At 31.7% G+C, this 23,300-nt stretch overlaps 1 protein-coding gene and 1 pseudogene across 1 annotated transcript; both read left to right on the top strand.

Annotated features, from left to right (window-relative positions):
* Window positions 1-2,075: 2,075 nt before the first annotated feature.
* Window positions 2,076-7,516, top strand: LOC120263826 (annotated as a pseudogene).
* A 900-nt stretch (window positions 7,517-8,416) lies between these two features.
* Window positions 8,417-10,392, top strand: LOC120263740 (acyl carrier protein 2, mitochondrial-like). The gene is given in 4 exon segments (XM_039271717.1): window positions 8,417-8,644; window positions 8,646-8,702; window positions 10,179-10,250; window positions 10,252-10,392. Coding segments are annotated over 4 exon segments (381 nt in total). The 5' UTR covers window positions 8,417-8,497; the 3' UTR covers window positions 10,357-10,392.
* The last annotated feature ends 12,908 nt before the right edge of the window (window positions 10,393-23,300 follow it).

The raw sequence follows: 23,300 nt of genomic DNA on the forward strand, positions 1-23,300 counted from the left end.
AAGTTGCAAAAGTTTCACAAACCTAAAGGCCGAAGCTTATGAAAAGTCAAATGAAGTTCCAAATCAAATCAAAGAATTCAAATCCAACAAATGAACCCAACAACCTCAAGGATGAAAGAGTTGAAGAGTTCACGAGTTACAAAAAGCCTCACAAGCCCCAGGTCGAAGCTTATAAAAAATCAAATCAAGTTCCAAATCAAATTCAAGATGATAACTCGAAAAGTCCAAGTTCCAAGTTTCAAACAAGTCAACAAATGAGTTCAACAACCTCAAAGTTAAGGCGTTGAAGAGTTCACAAGTTGCAAAAAGCTTTCACAAGCATGATGTACCGAAGTTTATGAAAGGTCAAACAAAGTTTGTGATTCATCAACATAGGGAATCCACAGCTTGAAATCCAAATTAAATCAAAGATGCAAAATCAAAGATCCAAGTTCCAAATAAATCAACAAATGAGCTCAACAACCTCAAGGATAAAGCGTTGGAGAGTTCACAAGTTGTAAATAGCTTCACAAGCATGAAAGCTGAAGCTTATGAAAAATCAAATCAAGTTCAAAATAAAAAATCTAAGATGGAAAAGGTCAAATGTCAAAGATCTAAGTTTCAAGTTTCAAATGAATCAACAAATGAGCTCAACAACCTCAAAGTTAAAGTGTTGGAGAGTTCACAAGTTGCAAAAAGTTTCACAAGCCTGAAAGCCGAAGCTTGTGAAAATTCAAATCAAGTTCCAAATCAAGTCCAAGATGCAAATTCAAATATCCAAGACACAACTTCACCAGTTTTTAAGTCATGTTCAAGATGCATATTTCGACCGTTGACGAAGACCAAAAGTCAACAAAAGTCAAAGCGCGATTTATGGCAAAATAGTCGGAAGGAGATAAAAGGCTACAATTATTGTTGTGTCAAGATGATTAAATTCCAAATTTCTTGTACTTTTAACGAAAACTATGAATTCATGAATAAAAATTTATTTGTAAGAGTTTGTTTCTTTCTTCACATTTATTTTCTTAATCGGAGGTTCCTGTGACAATGTCCAGGGTAATTAACATTAGGGGCTTGCCCCTAATGGAAGTCATGAACCCACAATCCCTTGAAGTCTACAAAATATTAAAATTTGATTTGTGATCCATGCTTTTTATCCTGTCAATCCAAATCAAAGGCCGGATGGAAAGAAAGGAGCCCACACTTCACTTATTCGCAGATATCTCCTCAAATTAATAATATTTCAGAGTTAAGATTATTTCCTATAGTTTAAAATTTTCCCAATATTGTTCTCCACCATAATTTAAATTTTTGATAATTTTGTTCCAATATAAAAAATATATAGAGAAATTAATAAGATATAAATTTTGTTTTATAAAAGTTTTGAATAATTGTTTTATAAAAGTATAAAATCCAAAACCTTTGATCTTTCTTCTCATCCCAGCCATACGAGAATAGACAAGTCCGAGATGTTTTTGTTTTGTTTCTTTCAGCTTAATTTGAGGGCATTAAAGTCATTTCATATCTTTAGTTAAATAAAGTCAACCATAGTTAGTTAGGAGTTGAAAGACATAATTACATGCAATTATGACCAAAAACAAAATATTTCAAAAAAAGAATTCACACACACACACACACCTAACAAAAAAAAATTAAATAGTTTTAAAAATAAAAAATAAAAATAAAAAAAAGTAAAGAAACCCTTAGAAATTGGAACAGCTCTCTTCCAGATCCCATAAACATGCAAAGCGCAATGCTTAATATTATAATTCCCATAAATAAATAAATAAATAAGCAGAATGTGACCACCCAAGCATCTCCAACAACACGTCTCTTCCTTAATCTTCAACGTGAACCTAGTTATAGAAAATATATAATATCTTATTAATAACCTTAATTATATTCCCAATCTATATATATATATATAATTTTTATATTTCGTTTATTCCAACACTATCCCTTCTCTTTACCATCGAAACACGTCTCATTCTTCTGAACGGGTCCATCGGAATAAAACCTTAATTATTCCACCTTCATATCAATATATATATATACACACACACGCACATAAGTATCATACCTAAAGTATCATAAAACAAAGTTAAGTGAAGCAAAATATCATGGAGAAGAAGTCTTTGTTCTTGTTCTTGCTCTTCTTCTTTTTCTTCGGCTTTTTTATTTCGATTTCTTCGGCTTTTTCTTCATCACCATCTTTGATCATTAGCAAAAATACGATATCAGAGTTAAAGAACCATACAGGGATCTCAGATTTTCGACTAATTAATAGAAGGTTTTTGCAAGATTGTCCGGACCCGAACCCTTTTCTTGCTATTAATGTATCTAGTGCTTCTGGTTTGGCTGATGAGGAGAACGTTACGGTGACTGTCTCTGGTGTTGTTATTCCTGATGAGTTGGATTGGATTGCCATGATCTCTCCTTCTAATATTGAGTAATTGTTTTTGTTGATATGTTTATATGCATGTTAATGTTTTGTTTTTGTTTATTTGTTTATATGTTTGTTTTTTTAAACAGTGTTTCGGCTTGTCCTCTGAGTACAATTTATTACAAGCAAACAGGAGACCTTAGTGATTTGCCTCTTCTTTGCCATTATCCTGTGAAGGTTAGTAGTTCACAACTAATTAATCATATATATATATATATATATTTATGTCCGACTTCATAGTTTATAATATATATATATATATATGCTTTTGTGTGTGTATATATATGTATATGTATATATATATTGACATATATATTTGACTAGATATTGGCTTAAACTATTATAACGAAAAGACAAAACCGCCCTATCATTTTCTGTCAAAGGGTGCCATGCTTTTTTTATAAAATTTTTATGTAGACTCTTAACTACAGGAGTATATATAAAATACTGATAAATATATATACTACTTTGCATCAAATATTAATATATATATATATATATATTTGATAGTGTCAACAAGCCATCTCACACATGCATATGTTTTTTACGAAGGAATTTTGCTATAATAACTTATGGTTAGCTTCTTTATGAATTCAGGAATTATGATTTAAATTGTAATATTTTAGTATTATGTAATCTAAATTATTTGTAAAAAAATACTAAAATATTTAACTCTGTCAATTTAAACTTGAATTTACTTTTTGCCCTTATTTACATTACTAAAACACGAACGAATTAAGAACTATTTAAGTTTACCTCCAATTATAACTTTTAATAATTTTAAATACTATACAAATGAACATGATTGGTTCTTATTAGTACATATTTTAGTAATGTAAATATGTACAAAAAAGTAAATTCAAGTCCATTTTATGCCACGTTAGCAAGAGTTAATGGAGTTAAGCGTTTTGACACATTTTTACAGGCGATTTAGATTACATGGTACTAGAATGTTACAACTCAAACCACAAGTCTCTAATTGATAAGAGACAAACCATAAGGTCATTTAGCAAAATTTTCTCTTTTTTTTTAATTATTATGTTTCAACCATGTTTTGAGAGAGAGTGGAACTCTCAACCTCTCTCATAGAGTCAAATGTCTTATCGCTCAACTATTACAATGGAGACATACATATGTTTATTATCGCTCAACTATTACAATGGAGACATACATATGTTTATTATAAATTGAAGATAAAATATATATATATATATATATATATAATTTTGATTTCAGGGACAATACTTAAGCAATGACCCATCCTACTTAAAATGCAAGAGGAAGGAATGCAAAGAATCAGGATTAGATGGAAAGTGCTTGGTGCACACATGCAGTGGCTCAATATCTTTTCATGTTATCAACATAAGAACAGACATTGAGTTTGTGTTCTTCACTGGAGGCTTTGACATTCCATGCATTCTCAAAAGAACTCAACCCATTAGCTTCTCCAATCCTTCTTCTCCTCTTCATGCTCATCTCTCCAGCATTGAATCCACCGGAACTTCGGTAAATTTATCGTTTATATTCTTTTTGTTTCGGTTCCGTGTTTGTTTTGGTCTCTAAAATGGCAAAAGAAAAGTGTTTGTTTTGACCCTTTCAATATTTGATAACGTGAGTCATGTGGGCTCATGACGACTCATTTGTAAGGTTGTAAATTAGCCGAGCTTGATGACCTTTTTGACTGGGAAATTAGATCAAAAAATTAATTTGAGATACGTTCGATTTAATTTAAAATTAAAATAGAATTAATTTATTTTTGAGAATTCAAATATGGTTCAATTTAGTTTGACACCTAGCTCTTATTGATAGCTTGGTTTTTATTTTTAATGATAAACACCACAAATTATGTAATATTTTTAATATAATATTATATATATATATATATATATTATAATATATTTATCTATTTCAAGCTATTGATCTTGATTGAGAAATTAATTTTGAGCTCAAAAGCTCAGCTCGAGCTTGGTTTGAAAGATCAATCTAAGTATGATGTTTTATCAGAACGGGTTGAAGTTTTTTAATTAATAATAGATTGATTGACTACCATATTAATATAAAAACATCAGACTTTGTTTGGTAGTCTTGGAAATAAAAAAGAAAATAACTATTTTAAAAGACTAAATGTTAATATAGCTCAACCAGTAGGGCACGAGAGTCCCATGCAGGAGGTTGGGAGTATGAATCCCTCCCCAACTTAGTGTATAGTGTAAAAACTAGTTTGCTTACTTTATATATATATATATATATATTTTACTTGATTGATCAAAATGAATAATGACCGGATTTACAAGAATTTGAATTTTTTTATTTTATTTGAAACTTTGAATTTAAAAAACATATTCTTTTTCATGCATTTGTCTAAAAATATGATACACGTGGTGATACTAAATTAATTATTTTGGATATAATTTTTGTAGATGAGGGTGACATGGGTAAGTGGAGACAAGCACCCTCAAAATGTCAAGTATAAAAATGGAAACTCTGCAAAATCTAAAGTTTCCACTTTCAGTAACAGTGATATGTGCAGTGAGTTCATTTCCTTTAATTTTTCAAATTTAATCCTCAATTAATCATCTGAAAACTTTGTTAATAACTTAATTTCATTAATTTGATTAATTTGAATATTGGTAGGTGGAGTTCCTGAAAGTCCTGCCAAGGATTTTGGATGGCATGATCCTGGCTTCATTCATTCTGCAGTAATGACTGGCCTTCAGCCTTCACAAACATACTCTTACAAATACGGAAGGTATGTTAAAAATTACCAATGTATGACATCTAAACATGTCATACTAATTACACAAACTTAATAGAGTGGGCAAGAAAAACGGAGGAATTGGAACTAATATGAATTTGCTTAAAGAAACCGCAATGATACTTCCAATCTATCTGTTCTTTCCCATACATGTTGATGGGTTAGGTTTTAAAAAAACAAACAATTGATTTGGTGATCCCTAGTGCTGTTCTATATATATAATCTTTTAGGATTAGCATGGATTCTGATCTTGATTTATTTAATTTTATATTATCATGAAGACAATTTAAATCTGAATTAGATTTAGAAAGGAATAAATTCATCAAATTACACACCATTTAACTGATTAATCAAGGCAATTTTTTCATTAATGCAAATTGATTCTGAGATTTAATTTTACAGTGATTCTGTTGGATGGAGTGATGAAATTCAGTTCACAACTCCACCAGCTGCGGGATCAGATGAACTGAAATTTCTTGCTTTTGGTGACATGGGAAAGGCTCCATTAGACCCTTCTCTTGAACATTACATTCAGGTTTCTTTTTTTCTTTTTTCTTTTTTTAAATTTTAAAAAAAGGAATCACTATTTTTGGTGAGAAATAAATTGATTAATTGCATTTAAATTAATGGAATTTTTTTAATGGAAATTTTTTTGCAGCCAGGATCATTATCTGTAATTAAAGCAATGGCAGATGAAGTTTCATCTGGGAATGTTGATTCAGTTTTTCCATATTGGTGATATAAGTTATGCAACTGGTTTCTTAGTGGAATGGGACTTTTTTTCCTTAGTCTCATCACTCCAATTGCATCCCATGTATCTTATATGACAGCAATTGGTAACCATGAAAGGTATGAATTTTTTTGGCAATTCAAATGGTACCTTTTAAAAGCATAGTTTTGGTTTATGTCCTTTGTCTAAATGTTCATAAGCTGTACTAAAACTTACAAGAGTAACTAATAGTCTAATGTTGATTGATTTTAAAAATATAGATTTGAATATATAAGCCTGCATTTCTCATTCAATTAGCTTAAGTTTGTGAGTTGAATTGAGTTCAGATAATACAAAATTTTCAAATATTATCAAAAATCAAACATGAATTACAGGGATTATGCGGACTCGGGATCGGTTTATGTGACACCAGACTCAGGGCGTGAGTGTGGAGTTGCTTACGAGACGTACTTTCAAATGCCGACTTCTTCAAAGGATAAACCGTGGTACTCAATTGAGCAAGCGAGTGTTCATTTCACTGTGATTTCTACCGAGCATGATTGGACTGAAAAATTCTGAACAAGTGGGTCATTAAATTTCACTAATGTATCACTGATACTTTATATTTCTAACTTCTTCCTTTGGTTTTAATCATTTTGTAGTACAAATGGATGAAGAATGATCTAAAATCAGTTGACAGATCAAGAACACCATGGGTTATTTTCACAGGGTAAATCAAAACTTTTATAATGTAATATATATATATATATATATATATATATATATATTTGTAATCGATCATTTGATCTATTTACTATTCAAACATATTATATTTGTAGACATCGGCCAATGTATTCATCGCAAGATGGTATCCTACCAAGTGTAGATTCTGATTTTGTTGAAGCTGTTGAGCCACTTCTAATGGACAACAAGGTATAATCCTTGCATTTTGTTTATTATCTATTCATGGCCTTTTATCTTTAGAGAAAATAAATTTATTGGAACAATTGGTAGGTGGATTTGGTCCTCTTTGGTCATGTACATAACTACGAGCGAACATGCGCCGTTTTTGACGGTGATTGCAAAGGAATGCCGACGAAAGATGAAGATGGTACTGATACTTATAACAGCAGTAATTACACTGCACCAGTTCAAGTAGTTATTGGAATGGCAGGCTTCACTTTGGATGAATTTCCACAAGATGTAAGCATTTAACTGAATTTAATGCTCAAATTTGATTTTTTAATTAAATGATTTTGAAGTCGTTAATATTTTAATTTGTTTCAGGTTAACAACAGTTGGAGCTTGAAGAGGATTTCTGAATTTGGTTATGCAAGGCTTCATGCAACTAAAAATGATCTAAAATTAGAGGTTAATTCATTACAAAAATAAAAAAAACAAAACAAAATTATCAGATCTTAATGTGTTTTTTTATATGATTAATTGACTAATTTTGTTTGATTTGAATTGCAGTTTGTGAATTCAGAAACAAGGGAAGTGAGAGACAGCTTTCATTTAGTTAGAGGAAAATGATGATGTTTTACATTTTTTTTTAAAGAGAAGAAAAAAAAGGCATCACTTGTATCATAAGCTCAATGTAATGAAATATATTTGATGAATGAAAGTTGAAGGTGATGGATGTAAATTTATATATCAAAATCTATATATTTTTAAATTAAACTGATTAAAAATAAAAACTATTAGTTATTTTATTAGAATGCAAATTATGTTAATTTTGGTCGAGTTCCTAATTAAAATTATTTATTTATTTTTTTAAATTAAATAATGATGCTTTCATAGTTAATATATTTTATATCAGTCCTCGCTTATACTTCTCATTTTGATTGACAAACTTATAAAACCAATGATTTGAATAAGGAAAAATTCAGACAAAAACAATGGTTAATGAAGCAAATTGAACCATTTAACGTCAAAAAATATTTATTTAATATTAAAATGATTGAAATTCTAATTTATTTATTTATTTTTGTTTTTTTGATATTTTAAAATAACTCAAAATCACATTTAGCTTTATGACTCTTGCTTGAGCACATTTAACCTTCATAGTTATTATTTGACAATTTTAGCATGTTGTGTGAGATATAAATACCATAGTTTTATTAAATAATCAAATTATAAAATGACAAAAATATATAAAATTATTTCTAACTCAATTGTTATAAATCAAATATCTTCCATTATAAAAAAAAGTTTTGTTTTATTATAAATTTTATCCCAAGAATGTATTATTATTATTATTATTATTAGGTACCCTTTGTAAAAATAATATTCTTATTTTAAACTCCTTAAACCAAAGATCACCTAAAATTTTTATAAAAGAATTATATTATTTATTATTTATTACTAAAAATTAATTTAAAATTTTATAAAATTCATAAGTTGATTTTCAACTATAAATTATTTAAATAAATATAATCTTACGAAGCTATATTTTCAATTGCCCCCTTATTATTATTATTATAGTTTCTAGGGGGTTTTTCGCAAAAAACTCCAAAACCCTCCTCTGATAAGCATTCGGCTGCTCGACCGCCGATCATTTGATCACTCTGTTCCTCCTCCTTCGCGCGAGAGAGATCTCAGAGCTCCAGCAATGGCGGCCGTGCGAAGCGCTGTACTGAAACACCTCAGGGTTAGGGCTTCGCTTTCTCCTCTGCAGGTTCCGGCCATATCCATCTCTCGTGTGTTCGGGCGATTCTTCTCCGAGGAGGTGAAGGGATCGTTCCTTGACAAGTCTGAGGGTGACCGATCGGGTCATCACCGTCGTCAAGAACTTTCAGAAGGTTGAACCTTCGAAGGTGATCATCCCACACCCTAATTCCTCACTACTCTCGATTTCTAGGGTTTTGGTTGGAATCATTTCGGTGTTCTGAATTTTATTGGTTTTTCTTATTTATTCTATTCGATTGATTGATGCTGTGGACATGATTCAATTTTTTGGTTATAGATTAACTTCTGTTAGATTGAATTGGCCTTTGGTATTAGTGAATTGTTAGCAAAAATTTATAAGATTTTTGACCTCGAATGCCTTGAACTTTCTAAGTTTGTGGTTTATGATGGATCTGGCAAGAATTTATAGTTTTAATTGATTGAAATTAGATTTGGTTTTTGGATCAGGAATTTGTTGGATTTGTAAATTTTTCTATCTTTTTGTATACATTTGTTTAGTTAGTCGGTCTGGCATTTTCAAATTGAAGTGCATATGCATTTTGTATTTGTTTTAGATTGAATCAGTTTGGTCATGACCTATATGGTTGTTTTTAGTATTGGATTGTGAAAAGCATTGAGCTTGAGAAAGGGAAGAAATTAAATCATTTCTTTCATGCACTTGTTGTTCTTCAAGGCCTAAAAGATTGTTTTAGATATTAGTAAGAATTGCCTTGACGCTCATTTCTAGAGATTAGTGATTGTTCTAGATATTAGTAAGATTGCTCTCAATTTGTGCAATATCTAGATTTCCAATTTCCATGTGCATCACTTGGCTTCCTTTCTTTGATTATCAAATGCCAATTCATAATTAGTAAATTAGTTCTGATCTTTTCCATGGTATTTCTGTTGATTTTCAAATTGCCATTTGTTATACTATTATAAATATGAATAGGAGTAACATCCATTTGTTGAATCTTGGTTGAGGTAAGATCCAAAGCTAAAATTTGGGCTTGTTTAATGGTTGATTAAGCTGAGTTTCATAGTTCACCAAATTACCAAAAATTGCTAGAATGCTTCATATCATTGATGTTTTTTTCTTTGAAGTGGAACTCTGATTGAATGGCCAATGACTTTAAAGGTTCCACCTTGAAAGGTTCTAAGTAGATCCTAGTCAGAATGCTTCCAACTGTTAGGGTTATATACATTTCTGATATCCGATAGTGTGTAGTCCAGTAGCTATAGTTGCTGTTTGGTATTATTCATGTATTCATTGTTGATCATCTGATCATATTTATTTGATGGCGGACACCTAGTGTTTAAAATTTGGCATAATTATATTCGCTAATCTTTCACAGCTAACAGTCCTGGTTATGGCAATTTTCTAATGTGATTTTGTTCACTAGTCTTTCACAGCAAAACAATTTATTCATCTGTTGTTTTATGTTATTTTCATTTTGTTTGTCTCTTTTTGTAACAAGCAATATTTTTTATGGCTGCAATGGTAAGTTTGTTGGCGAAAACCCCATGTTGTGCGATCTTATTGAAACTGACAAATACAAAAACATGTTTTGTACCCTACTTGGGCAGCCACTTTTTTTTTACCCTTCATTCTTTTGGCTTTGTAGGTTACTCCAAATGCTCATTTCCACAATGACCTTGGTCTTGATAGCTTGGATGCTGTAGAGATCGTCATGGCTTTTGGAAGAAGAATTTGGGTTTGAGATCCCTGACAACGAAGCAGATAAGATAAATTCAATCAGCCTAGCTGTCGACTTTATAGCTTCTCATCCACAGGCTAAATAAGACATTGTTATCACCATTTTATTCTCTTTCATTTTTCTCTGGTAAAAACTCATTTTGTTCAAGAAGTCCTTTAAAACAAAGGAATGGGCACTGAGTAATTGTTAAATTCTGAACATCAAGCTCCATTTGAGAGTTATCTAAGAAGTGTCGAAACATATGTTAAGCTATGTAGCGTTTTTGTGTTTTTAAATAATAGATGTTGAGAGCTCTGTGCTCCCTTGCTGTAGCTCCTGGTGCAAGTGCTTGCTAACTTGTGAGGGATTCTTTATCCCTTCTTATCCAAGGTCCCTTTTGATTATCTGTTAGTTTTATGCATATTTCACTCAATTTTGCCAACATTGAGTTTAGGTCCTTTCTTTCATTTTTTATTTTTATATATATTTGTGTATATGGAATTTAGGATTATTAGAAAATATAGTTTTTGAAGTCTTATTTCAATCAAAATTGTATGACTGGGTCTCAAATGTGTGACTTGTGAATATGATTATATATATATATATATATATATAAAGGTAAATGATTGCCCCTGATAAATAGGTTGGTTATCTAATGTTGTATAAGTTGTGTCGGTTAACTCATAAAACAAGATAAATCATTCATTGAAATAGTTCCATTTAAATGAGGTTAAATTTTATTTTTGGGTTGATTTTATTAAGATGTTGGAGGAAACTAAAATAATAAATGAAACTAAAAACTAGACAAATCATACATTGAATTAGTTCCATTTAAATGAGGTTAAACTTTATTCTTTGGGTTGATATAATTATGTTTTAAAGAAAATAATTTTAGAAAGGACATACAATGCAACATCTTATCATGGTTGTTTGAGGTGTGGCTTGCAATACTTCAGTAAATAAATTTCATTTACCAAATTTTGCTTCATATGAGATTTGCACCTATGAACTCTATCTATTTATTTAGAAGAGCCCAGCAGTTGCAAAACGAAAATAATATATACACAATTAATTATTGGACAACTAACCATATAAGGATATAAACATTTTAATTTAAAATCACAATCCTTTCTGTAATATATTTTTTTAATGAAATCTTTAAAATATTATGTTTTTCTAGACATATTTTTTATTTTTATTTTTGAAAAAAAAATCTGGACATATTATTAATTTAAAATTATAATATGTTTGAAATTTTGATTGTTGTTATAAACCTATATAATATATCAAGACGAACATAGAACAAATATACAATAGAGGAAGTTCTCTTTCTTGTTGTTATTATTTTCATTCTTTTGGTATATATATATATATATAGGGTTTAAATTTGAAACCGAATAAGCTTTTGGCAAATGAAACGCCAAGAGTCAAGAGGAGTTTGTAAAAACATAATCGGGCATTCATTTCTTAATGTTTACTAACACTCCCTTTTGAGATGTCCATATATATAGGAATTTGATCTCGTTAAAACCTTACTAGGAAAACAAAGGGGATTTTAGTGAGAGGAAAAAGAGTACAACTTTTCCGGATATACGCTCATCTGGCTCATTTAAAAAGCCCTCTGTCGAGAAAATCCAGTAGGGACAAAACCATGACGAAGGAAAAAGAGTAGCAATATATGACTCCTTGAAGAGAACATTATTGAAGATCCCCGAGGAGCGCGATCCCATCTTGCTAACAAACTTTTCAAAGAGTTAATGTGGGTAATGCCTTAGTGAATAAATTTGGCAGATTTTCACTCGGATTGTATCCGAATATAGATATCACCATTTTTCTCAAGATCATGTGTAAAAATAACTTCGGGTGATATATGTTTTGTTCTATCGCTTTAATGTATCCTCCTTTCAATTGAGCTATACAAGCTGCATTGTCTTCATATAATATTGTTGATCGTCCTCGGGACAACAAACCACAATTTTCTTGAATATGGTGTGTCATTAATCTCAACCAAATATATTCACAACTTGCTTAATGAATTGCAAAGTATTTCTCAAGATGATTTGAAGAAGCGAGTTTATATTTTGTTTCATAGAACGCCATGATATAGCTCGCTTCCCCCATGTGTAAACACATAACCGCCGTGATTGAGCTTTTATCGCGGATCAGATAAATATCCGCATGACCGTGATCATCCAACTAATTGTCTCTTTTGATTCATGTGTATAAAAATAATCCCATATCAAATCATGTCCTCGAAGATAACGTAGTATGCGTTTACTACCATTCCAATGTCTTCGTTAGAGTGAATCAGATCTTTGATAATAAATTTATAGCGAAAAGCTATATCTGGCCGAGTACAATTAGCAAGATACATCAAGGCACCAATTGCACTAAGATATGGTACTTCAGTACCAAGTAATTCTTCATTATCTTCCTGAGGTCTAAAAGGGTCTTTATGAATATGAAGGGATCAAACAACCATAGGGCTTGTTAATGGATATGCTTTATCCATATTAAATCGTTGCAAAATCCTTTCTGTATATGTTGATTGGTGGATAAAAACATCATTCTCTAAGTGCTCGAACTGCAGTCCAAGACAAAATTTTGTTCTCCCAAGATCTTTCATTTCAAATTCTTTCTTTAAATAATTAACGGTATTTGGAAGCTCTTCAGGAGTTCCAATTATATTTAAATCATCAACATATGCCCCAATTATCACGTATCCCTTTTTGGATTTCTTGATGAGGAACACACATGGGCAAATAGGGTCATTCTTATACCATTCTTTTGACAAATATTCACTGAGGCGATGATACCACATACGCCCAGATTATTTCAAACCATACAAAGATCTTTGTAACTTAATTGAATACATGCCCCGAGAATTCGAATTGTATGCTTCATGCATCTTAAGTCCTTCTGGGACTTTCATATATATATTATTATCTATTTGGCCATGTAAGTACGCAGTAACAACATCCATTAATTGCATATATAATTTTTCATGTATTGCAAGACTAATTAGATAACGAAACGTGGTTGTATTTATTACAGGGGAGTACGTTTCTTCATAATCAATACCAGGTCTTTGCGAAAACCCTTGTGCAACGAGCCTTGCTTTATATATAACAATTTCATTTTTCTCATTTCGTTTTCGCATAAATACCCATTTGTAACCAACTGGTTTAACATCTGCAGGTGTTTTAGTTATGGATCTAAAAACTTCTCGTTTTGTGAGACAGTTTAATTCTACATGTATTGCATTTGTCCATTCTGGCCAATCATTTCTTTTTCGGCATTCCTCAATAGATTTAGGCTCATAATCCTTATCTTTCAAAAGATCAATTGCCACATTATATGCAAAGATATTGTCAACAATTGTTTCATTTTTGTCCCATTTTTTTCCCATTTGAGACATAATTTATAGAAATTTCATGATTTTCCTCTTCAATTTCAGGATCTTGAACTTCTTCAGGAAGTTTGGTATTATTTATTTCAATATTTATTTTATCTGCATTTTCTTTATGATCTTTTGTTTCCCTTTTCTTTCGAGGATTTTTATCTTTTGAACCAGCTGGTCTTCCACGCTTCAGGCGTACTTTAGATTCATTTGTTATAAAAGGTCCTTCTGGGACATTAATTCTAATAGGGGCATTTTCCGCAGGTACATGTGATTTTGTTATTCGTTTTGGATCAGAGAATGCATCAGGTAGTTGATTTGCAACTCGTTGTAAATGAATTATTTGTTGAACTTCCAGTTCACATGGTTTTGTGCAAGGATCAAAATGATTTAAACTTTGAGCATTCCATGTGATTTCTTTTTTCAACATTTTCATCTTTCCATTTTCTCCCCCTAATGTTGGAAAAATTGTCTCATCAAAATGACAGTCAACAAATCTAGCTGTGAAAACATCCCCTGTCAATGGCTCAAGATATTTAATAATAAAAGGAGATTCATATCAATATATATTCCTAATCTCCTCTGAGGTCCCATTTTAGTTCTTTGTGGTGGAGCAATTGGGACGTATACTCCACTGACCAAAAAAACTCTCAAATGAGATATATTTGGTTCTCTGCCGTAAAACCAATTGAAGGGGGAGAATTTTTGATAACTTGTTGCCTTATGCGCATGTGATGCGGCATGTAAAAATTGCATGTCCCCAAGCATAGATCGGAAGCTTTGTTTTCATTAATAATGGCCTAGCAATCAATTGGAGCCGCTTAATAAATGATTCTGCCAAGCCATTTTGTGTATGAACATGAGCAACAGGATGTTCAACTTTTATTCCAAAGGACATGCAATAGTCATCAAATGCTTGAGATGTAAATTCACCAGCATTATCATGCCTTATTGTTTTAATTGCATGATCAGGGAAATGTTCTCGTAATCGAATAATTTGAGCTAACAACATCGAAAGCACCAGGTTTTGAGTTGATAATAGGCAAACATGTGACAATCTCGTTGATGCATCAATTAAAACCATAAAATATTTAAATGGCCCACATTGTGGATGAATTGGTCCACGTATATCACCATGAATTCTCTCTAAAAACATAGGAGATTCAGTTCCAATTTTATTTGTGGATGGCCTGATAATAAATTTGTCTTGAGAGCATGCTGGACATGAAAATTCATTTGATTGAAAAATTTTCAAGTTCTTTAATGGATGCCCATATGAATTTTCAAGTACTTTTCGCATCATTATTGATCCAGGATGGCCTAACCGATCATGCCATAGAATAAATTCATTTGAGTTAGTCAACTTCTGGTTTACTATAACATTTGCCTCAATTGTTCGAATATATGTATAATAAAGGCCAGATGAGAATGCGGGCAGTTTCTCCAATACTTGCTTATTACCTGAAGTAACAACAGTAATGTATAAATATTCAGTATTTCCCATATTTGATGTCTCTATGTGATACCCATTGAGACTTATATCTTTAAAACTTAATAAGTTTCGGTAGGACTTTGGAGAATATAATGCATTAGTTATAATAAATTTTGTTTCTCTTGGAAACAATATATTTGCTCTTCCGGAGCCTTCAATCAAATTTATACTGCCCGATATTGTATTGACATTGGTTTTACCCATTATTAAATGGGAAAAATATTTTTTGCTTTTAAATATTGAGTGCGTTGTTGCACTATCAACAAGGCATACATCCTCATCTTTGATGTCCAATCTAACCATGGATTTTGTAGTATCCATATATATTGTGAAAAGGATTTGCCGAGAAATTGGATTAGTCAGAGCTTGGTTAAAACTTCGTGCTGATAACGTGTTATAAAACTATATAATATATCAAGACAAACATAGAACAAACATAAAGCAGAGGAAGTTCTCTTTCTTGTTGTTATTATTTTCATTCTTTTGGTATATATATATATATAGGGTTTAAATTTGAAACCGAATAAGCTTTTGGCAAATGAAACGCCAAGAGTCAAGAGGAGTTTGTAAAAAACATAATGGGCATTCATTTCTTAATGTTTCATAACAATTGTTAGTTTATAAATTTTTTTTAGAGTCTCATTGTAAAAAAATATTAATATTTAAAATTTTTTAGATTTATCATTTCTACATTTAGTTATTTTTATGAAAAAAATAAATTTCTCATTTACTAAGTTCTTTTCAATTCGATTTAATTCTCTAAACAGTCCCTCTCTTTTTTCAAACTTACCATTTTAGTCCCTTATTTTAAAGTGTAACTTTTTAGTCCCTCTACTATGTTTAAGTGAGCCATCACAATCCCCTTTTTTTTTGATGGTTTGGAGTTGGGGGTTAAGGTTTAGAGGAACTGACATGACTAGAGTAAAATTGTAAAGGGATTAAATTGTTACAGTTCAAAGTAAAGGGATTAAAAGGGTAAGTTTGGAAAAATAGAAGGGATGTTTAGGGAATTATACCTTTCAATTCCCACCATCTAATGATTGTTTTTAATTAAATCAATTATTCTCTAATAATATATTCAAATTTAATTCACATTAATTAATATCCGATTTTGAAAACATTATAAAAAATATTCATTAATAAATTTGTAACAAAATAAATTAATAATTATAAAAATTTTAATTATTGCAATTTATTTAAAATTATCTTAAATATTTTAAAATTTCAAAAAAATTATTTGATTTATGGCAAAATTATTTAACAAGCTATATTATTATTTCTGATTACAAGATATAAACAATATATAAACCTTATGTTACTCACATTTTGTCCCACATTGGTCAGCATAAGAGAAAGAACATAGCAACTCCCCGTAAAAATAGTTATAGCCAACCCAAAATTTGTCATTTTTGTTTTTCACATTTTTCATTATTTTAAGCTATATTTTATAATTTTATTTAAATAAATAAATAAATATGGCTAACCTGGTGAATTGATAGGTTATGATCCAACCCACCGGTTTGGAAGTGTGCCTCGAGGGCGTTTTGAGTCACCGTAAGGTAACTAGTGACCCGCCGGGTCAACTTGGCCGGTGTGGCAACGCTATTGGCCGGGCTGGTTATGGGTTAGCCTTTGGTTGACTTGTGCTTATTGGGTTGGGCATGATAGGCCCAATTAATCAGTTTGTACCCTTCTCTAGATGAAGCTAAACTTTTGACTTAGAAAACTATTTTTTTTCTTTATTATTTTACTACTTTCAATAATGAAGCACTTGGTTAATTTTTTAAGAGACTTTGCTAGTGTTTTATTTCGGTTATTGAATTTCAATTTGCATAAAAAAGGTTACTCATCTTTGATCTTATTTCTCCGGCAAGTCACTAGCTAGAAACCCGATTCATTTGTCAGACGTGGCTGTCGGAAAATCATAGTCAACTCATGCTTGACACCTCACCAGCTTACATGGAGGCTCCAGCTTAGCTACAAATGGCAATCTGTACCATACCCGACGGGTATACTCGTATTAGGACCGGGTCAAAGAGGGTATTACCTTCTTTGACAGGGTACGGGTATGGGTACGGGTATTACATGTTATTGTTTGAGTTGGTCTGAGTTAGGTAAGGGTATGTTCCTACCCTACCAATACCCTTACCCATACCCTTATCCGTTGAAGAGGGTACCGGTAAAATCCGTCCCCTTACCTCATATATAAATATATTTATTAAGCTAAACATTTACCCATAATTTACCTAAGATCCATTTTCATGGTGATTGTGATTAATTTGAAAATAATATTTTAAATTTTCTCTTAATATATTATTTTGAATTTTATTTTATTTTTATATTTATATTTGATAGAACATAATATTATCAAAATTGAATTTTGGATTTATATTATGAATCATAATTAAATTAAGATAATTAAACATTATTAAAAATATATAAAAATAATGTCATAATAATTTGTTCTATAAATTATAAGAACATCCTGGAAAGTAAGATGCTAATAAAAAATCAATTGGATATATAAATTAGTCGATTAATTTACAAACATTGCATTGTAATGGATTATTATTATTATTATTATTATTATTATTATTATTTAATTCAGTAATTTGAACAATGGATAAACAGGTACCCTGTGGGTGTACCCATACCCTGCGGGTAAGAGTAAGGGTATGATTTTTTTCCCCTGGAGGGTAGAGTAGGGGTTAAGGGTACATGTAAGGGTTTTGACATATCCTGTCTATACCCTACCCGTTGTCATCCCTAAGCTTAGCCTGCCTTGCCACCAAAGCAAAGTAATGCCACGTTAGCTTAGTTGGAAGCCATGTCAGCATTTCCTTCTTCCTTTGTGTTGCCCTAATGTAGAGAAACGCTCAAAACGCTTGAGGCCAAGTGAAGCTATTGAAGCACATCAGCTGATCGTTGACCCAGGATGGCTAGGACAGTGGGTAGATCTATTACATTAAACATTCTGGCGTATTGACGGAGGAGATGATTTTTTTTGTTTGACAATGTGTAAGGGCATATGGATTTTGTTATAATTTGTATTAATGATTTAACACTTGAGCGTGACTTTATAGTTTGAATTTGTTATGATTTTGTTATAAGGGTATTCTAATTTTTTTTTTAAATTTTTTTTTGAAGATATAGTTTTGATTTTGATCTCATATGATCTCATGATCTGCTGCAGTGAATTTATTGATTGATTAAATTTAAAAAACTGAATTTGAGCAACTAGGATAATAATATGTAATCAACTGGAAATGTTGATTCAATTTTTTTTTCATCTTCTTGAAACACTTGAAATGCTTTCGAATTGAGCAGACTTGGATATGATCTTATGAACTTTTGATGTTATCATTCCATGTGATTTTTTTAAGGAAAGCAATTTTTAATCATATATGATGAGTGGATATTTAGTTTTCTCCTTAGCGACCGGGGATATATGTGATTCTCTTTATCTTAGGTCTATCTTCCTTGTGTGCCATCACTAGTCACTAGAGCTCCAATACCTGGTGGAAGCCAGATTTTCTTTTTTTGGGTAGCATTTCCTTTCTTGTGCTTCACATCGGGCTTTTCCTTATCCCTGCGGCTTTTCATTATAAATTACCTTTAAGGTGTGCTTTTTCTCGCTCCTTGTGTGATGGTGTAACCGGGTCCCTCTTCTAATGCCCGGTTTCTTCCTTTTTCACCATAGTCCCACATCTAGCAAGAAGAGTCTCATCAAGTGTGAAAAAGCCTTACAAATTTGGAAAATAATAGAAGCGATTGTATGCTTGACCCCTTTTCTAATTATCCACATATTGAGTAATTTTACCTTTTGTATTGTTTGATATCTGATGTTAACAGATACATCACCACCTGCATGCCCTTGTTCTTGAATACCCTATAATGTGAAAAAAGCAATAGAAAGATAATGTTAGTTTGAATGTGTACTGGGATGAGTTGACATTGTCTACACTTGTGGAAAATAATCCTCCATTATGGAAAGAGTACATACCTGTATGAATGTCTTGCTTGTGATGTTAACAAATGTATCACAATTTGGTTCCCCTTGTTCCTTAATGCCCTATACTTTAGTTAGTGCACCATAGAGATTTAAAAAAATTTCCAAGGTCTATTGCTATGGCAATAAGCATAAACACATAGGATTAAGACAAATTTTTACTAGTAGGGGCACAAAAATGAGAGTAATGTATGTTGAACAAAATTTTAATGGCTAAATTGGATACATGAAGGATGTCAACCAGTGCATCAGTATGCATTTGCCTTTTCTGTACTAGGATGTCTACTAATGTATTATCCTAATAAATAAGTTTAATCAATTTCTAATAGAATTTAATCAATGTAATATATTTCCACAATCTTATATGTCATCACACTACCTGTGTACCTCTTTGGCAGTGTATTTCTACATGTAATTCACCATCTTGTCTGGCTTTTGTTGAGGTTCAATTGATCCCGCATTGTCCCGACTACCATGCCATTCCAATATGTAAGTTTTTGGAGTTTTGCATTCAAATTTAAAAATAACTAACTTACAGCTTTTTCAGGAACAATAAAATTAATTGCACAATACTCATTCACACTAGTATTATATTGAAAAATACTGAGACACATTAGGAATAAATACAAAGAAACAAAACACTACCCCTTTGCCATGGTATTTTTTGTTATGCCTGACTACTCCACACAAGCCGCATGTCATTTTGACCACCTTATTGGTCACCTTCCCACCTATGAACCCAATGTTTTTCTTCACCTATTTTTTTCTCCTCCTCGAGCAATGTTTTACTTTCTCTTTTCTTGTTCATTGGCAGTGCTGGTATCATGAGATGTTGCTCACTTCTTGGCAATGAGTTCCTGTCATGTGTGAGGTTTAAGGTGTATCACAGGTATCTAAATATATGCTCATAGTATAACATTCATGAAGTTAATTTTTCAGGGGCTTCTCCTTGTTGTAGTAAATTACTGCCACTACATGACTGCATGGCACACTAGTTAGCTGCCAAACCCTACAAGAACAACTTCCTTCTACCTTATCTATAACAAGCTGTCCATTAAGGCCTATTACCTTATATTTAGTCCCCCTAACCGAGGTTGTCATATAGAAAATTCTCAATTCTTTATGATGCTCTAATTTTTTTAAAATGTTGGGGCAATGGTTGGTTGTGCAATTTTTCATGGCATTCCTTCTCCTTTATATTCTACTCATTAGTTGGGTTCTAATCAATCTCGTTCAATGTAACTATCCCTTTCTCCTTGCTTCAAGAATTTGAGCATTAAAAACACTCTAGACGAGGTTAGTAAGGTGTCTCATATAAACTTATCTTAGAAATGTGCCCTATTCCAATGCTTGGGATCTATTTTTTCATGTAGTCATGTGCCCTTGATAGGGTCCTTGTAATATATTCATTGCTCTATCAAATGTAGTTTGATATGTTGCACTAGCACAACTCCATAGTTGGTTCGTAAGTGCCTTTCCCTTAAAAGTGTTTTCTAAAAATTGGTATGGCTATGTCTCACACAAAAACCTATGTTCACTGTTAGGGAAATAATTCATCCACAACATTAATTAAACCTTAGTATGGACACATCATCAACACAATAGACAACAAAGTTACCAGGAACAAAAACAACAATGAAGCAAAAATAATTGTTAGTAGTGGAATTTATACATATATCGACAAAAGCGTACAAAAACAAAAAAATAAACATTATAGCATATAAACAAACTTTATGTCTATTACTCATAGAGCCCAAGTTGTGGCTATTTGTGATCATTAGGGTCCTTTGCTAACAGACTATGAGAACCAAACCCAATTATCTCTATTTTCCCTATCAACCACAGATTATGCAATAGGATAAATTGAATTGTAAGCATCTATACCTTCTGCGGTTAGCAACTGTCCCCCATATGACCCTTTTAGGAAGTATCCATCTATGTAGATAATCCTCCCCGCATCCTTCCAAAAACCCATTCATATACATTGCCTCGAAAACTTCCTGATTACACCTAAATTTGATTGTTGACTCTAGGTGGGTCTTAAGGAGCTCTAGCCTATAATCACATAGCTTGCTCATATGTGTTTCCTCATCACCATCTGTCTCCCTAATTTACAAAGTAAAACAAATGCAAGAAAAAATTAAACAAATGTAGAAATAACTAATAATAATTCAGGTTACTTTGTATCTATTTACTTATGAAAAATTAACCAAGTACCTTAAGGCAATTGTTTTGTCCTATATGCTGTCAATCTGGTTATTTCAACTTGCTGATTAGTCTTCATAGCCTGTATTATCCATATCAATCTCCATGATGGATCTTCCCTAAATTGTCCATGTGTGCCTTAGCTATCCACTTAGCACTTACATGTCTCTTTCTGTGTTCTTTTTCAAACTCATGCTTTAACACACATGACTTAACCTGCATAGTTGTACCATCCTTCACCAATCCTTCACCATTGGTGAAGCCCACAAGTATAAAGGGTAACCTTTTGTATGGTAACCTGTGCTTAATTCCATAATTTTTTACTATCCCCTTAAATTGTTTAAAATCCCTAAACATCATCCCAATCTTAAATTGCGGGTTCTTCATGTCAATGGCTTCATTGAACTATGAATATTTTGGCCTAGCAGGAAGCATCCCCTCTGAATTTGTTGATGAGCATGACTGTAGTTCATTAGATTATGCATAGTTAGATTGAACAACATCCTCACCTAATCTAGCCCATTCTTCATCTGCATTTTCCATGGTTGCGGGAATTGTTTTGTTTTCCACAACTTCTTCATCATACTCATCATCTAAATTGTGATCAGAGTCATGGAAGTCCATTTTTGGATCAACATTTGATTCTCTAATTCTACCACTTATCAAACTTTACTCTAAGTCTTCTTCCTCAGGGTCTTCTTCTTCCTTTTCAATATCATCCTCATTATCACTAGTTACTTCTTCTTCCTTTGGTTGGGACATGTTTTAGGGATCAAAAGTCTCATTATAATGTAGCTCAGGTTGCTCTTAAGGCATAAATGGGAAGGGGTAATTCCCAACACATTCAACAAGTACATAAATAAATAAATAAATAAATAAATAGAGCAATAAACCAATTATGAAAAATTAGTGGAACAAAAATTAGTGAAACAAAGATAAATGCATAAACAATAAAGGTGAGAATAAATTTACAGCAATCTACAAAGCTACTTCCATGAAAAATGGTGAGTCAAAAATATACTCTTTTAAAAAAAATATTTTGACTGAAAAACACACAAAAACCATTTCAATAAAGCATAAAAAAAGCTATTTCAACAACGCATCAGGATACATTAAAGAAAAAAAGGGAAATTAAAAATGGTAGAAAGATGGGGACAAAGGGATTTGTTTGTATCCCAATGAATAAACAAAAGGGTAGAAATCAAAGGAAAAAAAAATCATGAATACAAAGCTACAGATCATACCATACTTCATTTAGAAAAATTCAAATTTTCTTCACACAAGCAAACATTGCAGAACCAGAACACACCAAGAAAAAATAGGCATTTCTTTTCTCTGTAATTAGAAAACAGAAGAGGCTTAGAATTAAAAAATCAAAGTTAAAAGAGAAACAAGTGAAAATCATGCACCAAGAACTCAAGATCATCATCTCTACCTTCATTTAAAGAAAAAAAATTAAAAATTTCCCCAAGCAAACACCACAAAAAAAGACTTTTTTTTCATATAGCCCACAAGAAGAAAAGGAGTAGAAAAAACAATGTTCTTCCACAAGTTCAAACCAGATCTTAAGACAAACACACTAAAAAAAAAGAAAAGAAAAATTCATAATATTTCAGGACTTCTTCTCCCCGTGGTCAAACCTTCCAGTTGATCGACATCGATCACCGATCTCACATGTTCTCACTGAATCCTTGCCTTCCTCATTGCAAAAAGTATGATAAAAAGATCTTTGCTTTCGAAAGGAAGAGAAGAAGAGGATGGGAGAAGAAATACAATGAAAAGCCTTATTAGAGATGATTGTCGCATTCCCTAGTGTGATTTTCCTTGATCGGTGCATAAGGTGGGAGAAGAGAAGAAAAGATTGAAAATTAGGATTCTCAAACGAGGTTTAAAGAAAAGGGAGAGGAACCTAAATGCAAAAGGAGAAGTTGACCTGGTGTTACT

The sequence above is a fragment of the Dioscorea cayenensis genome, chromosome 6, assembly GCF_009730915.1.
Source record: "Dioscorea cayenensis subsp. rotundata cultivar TDr96_F1 chromosome 6, TDr96_F1_v2_PseudoChromosome.rev07_lg8_w22 25.fasta, whole genome shotgun sequence".
NCBI lineage: Eukaryota > Viridiplantae > Streptophyta > Magnoliopsida > Dioscoreales > Dioscoreaceae > Dioscorea > Dioscorea cayenensis.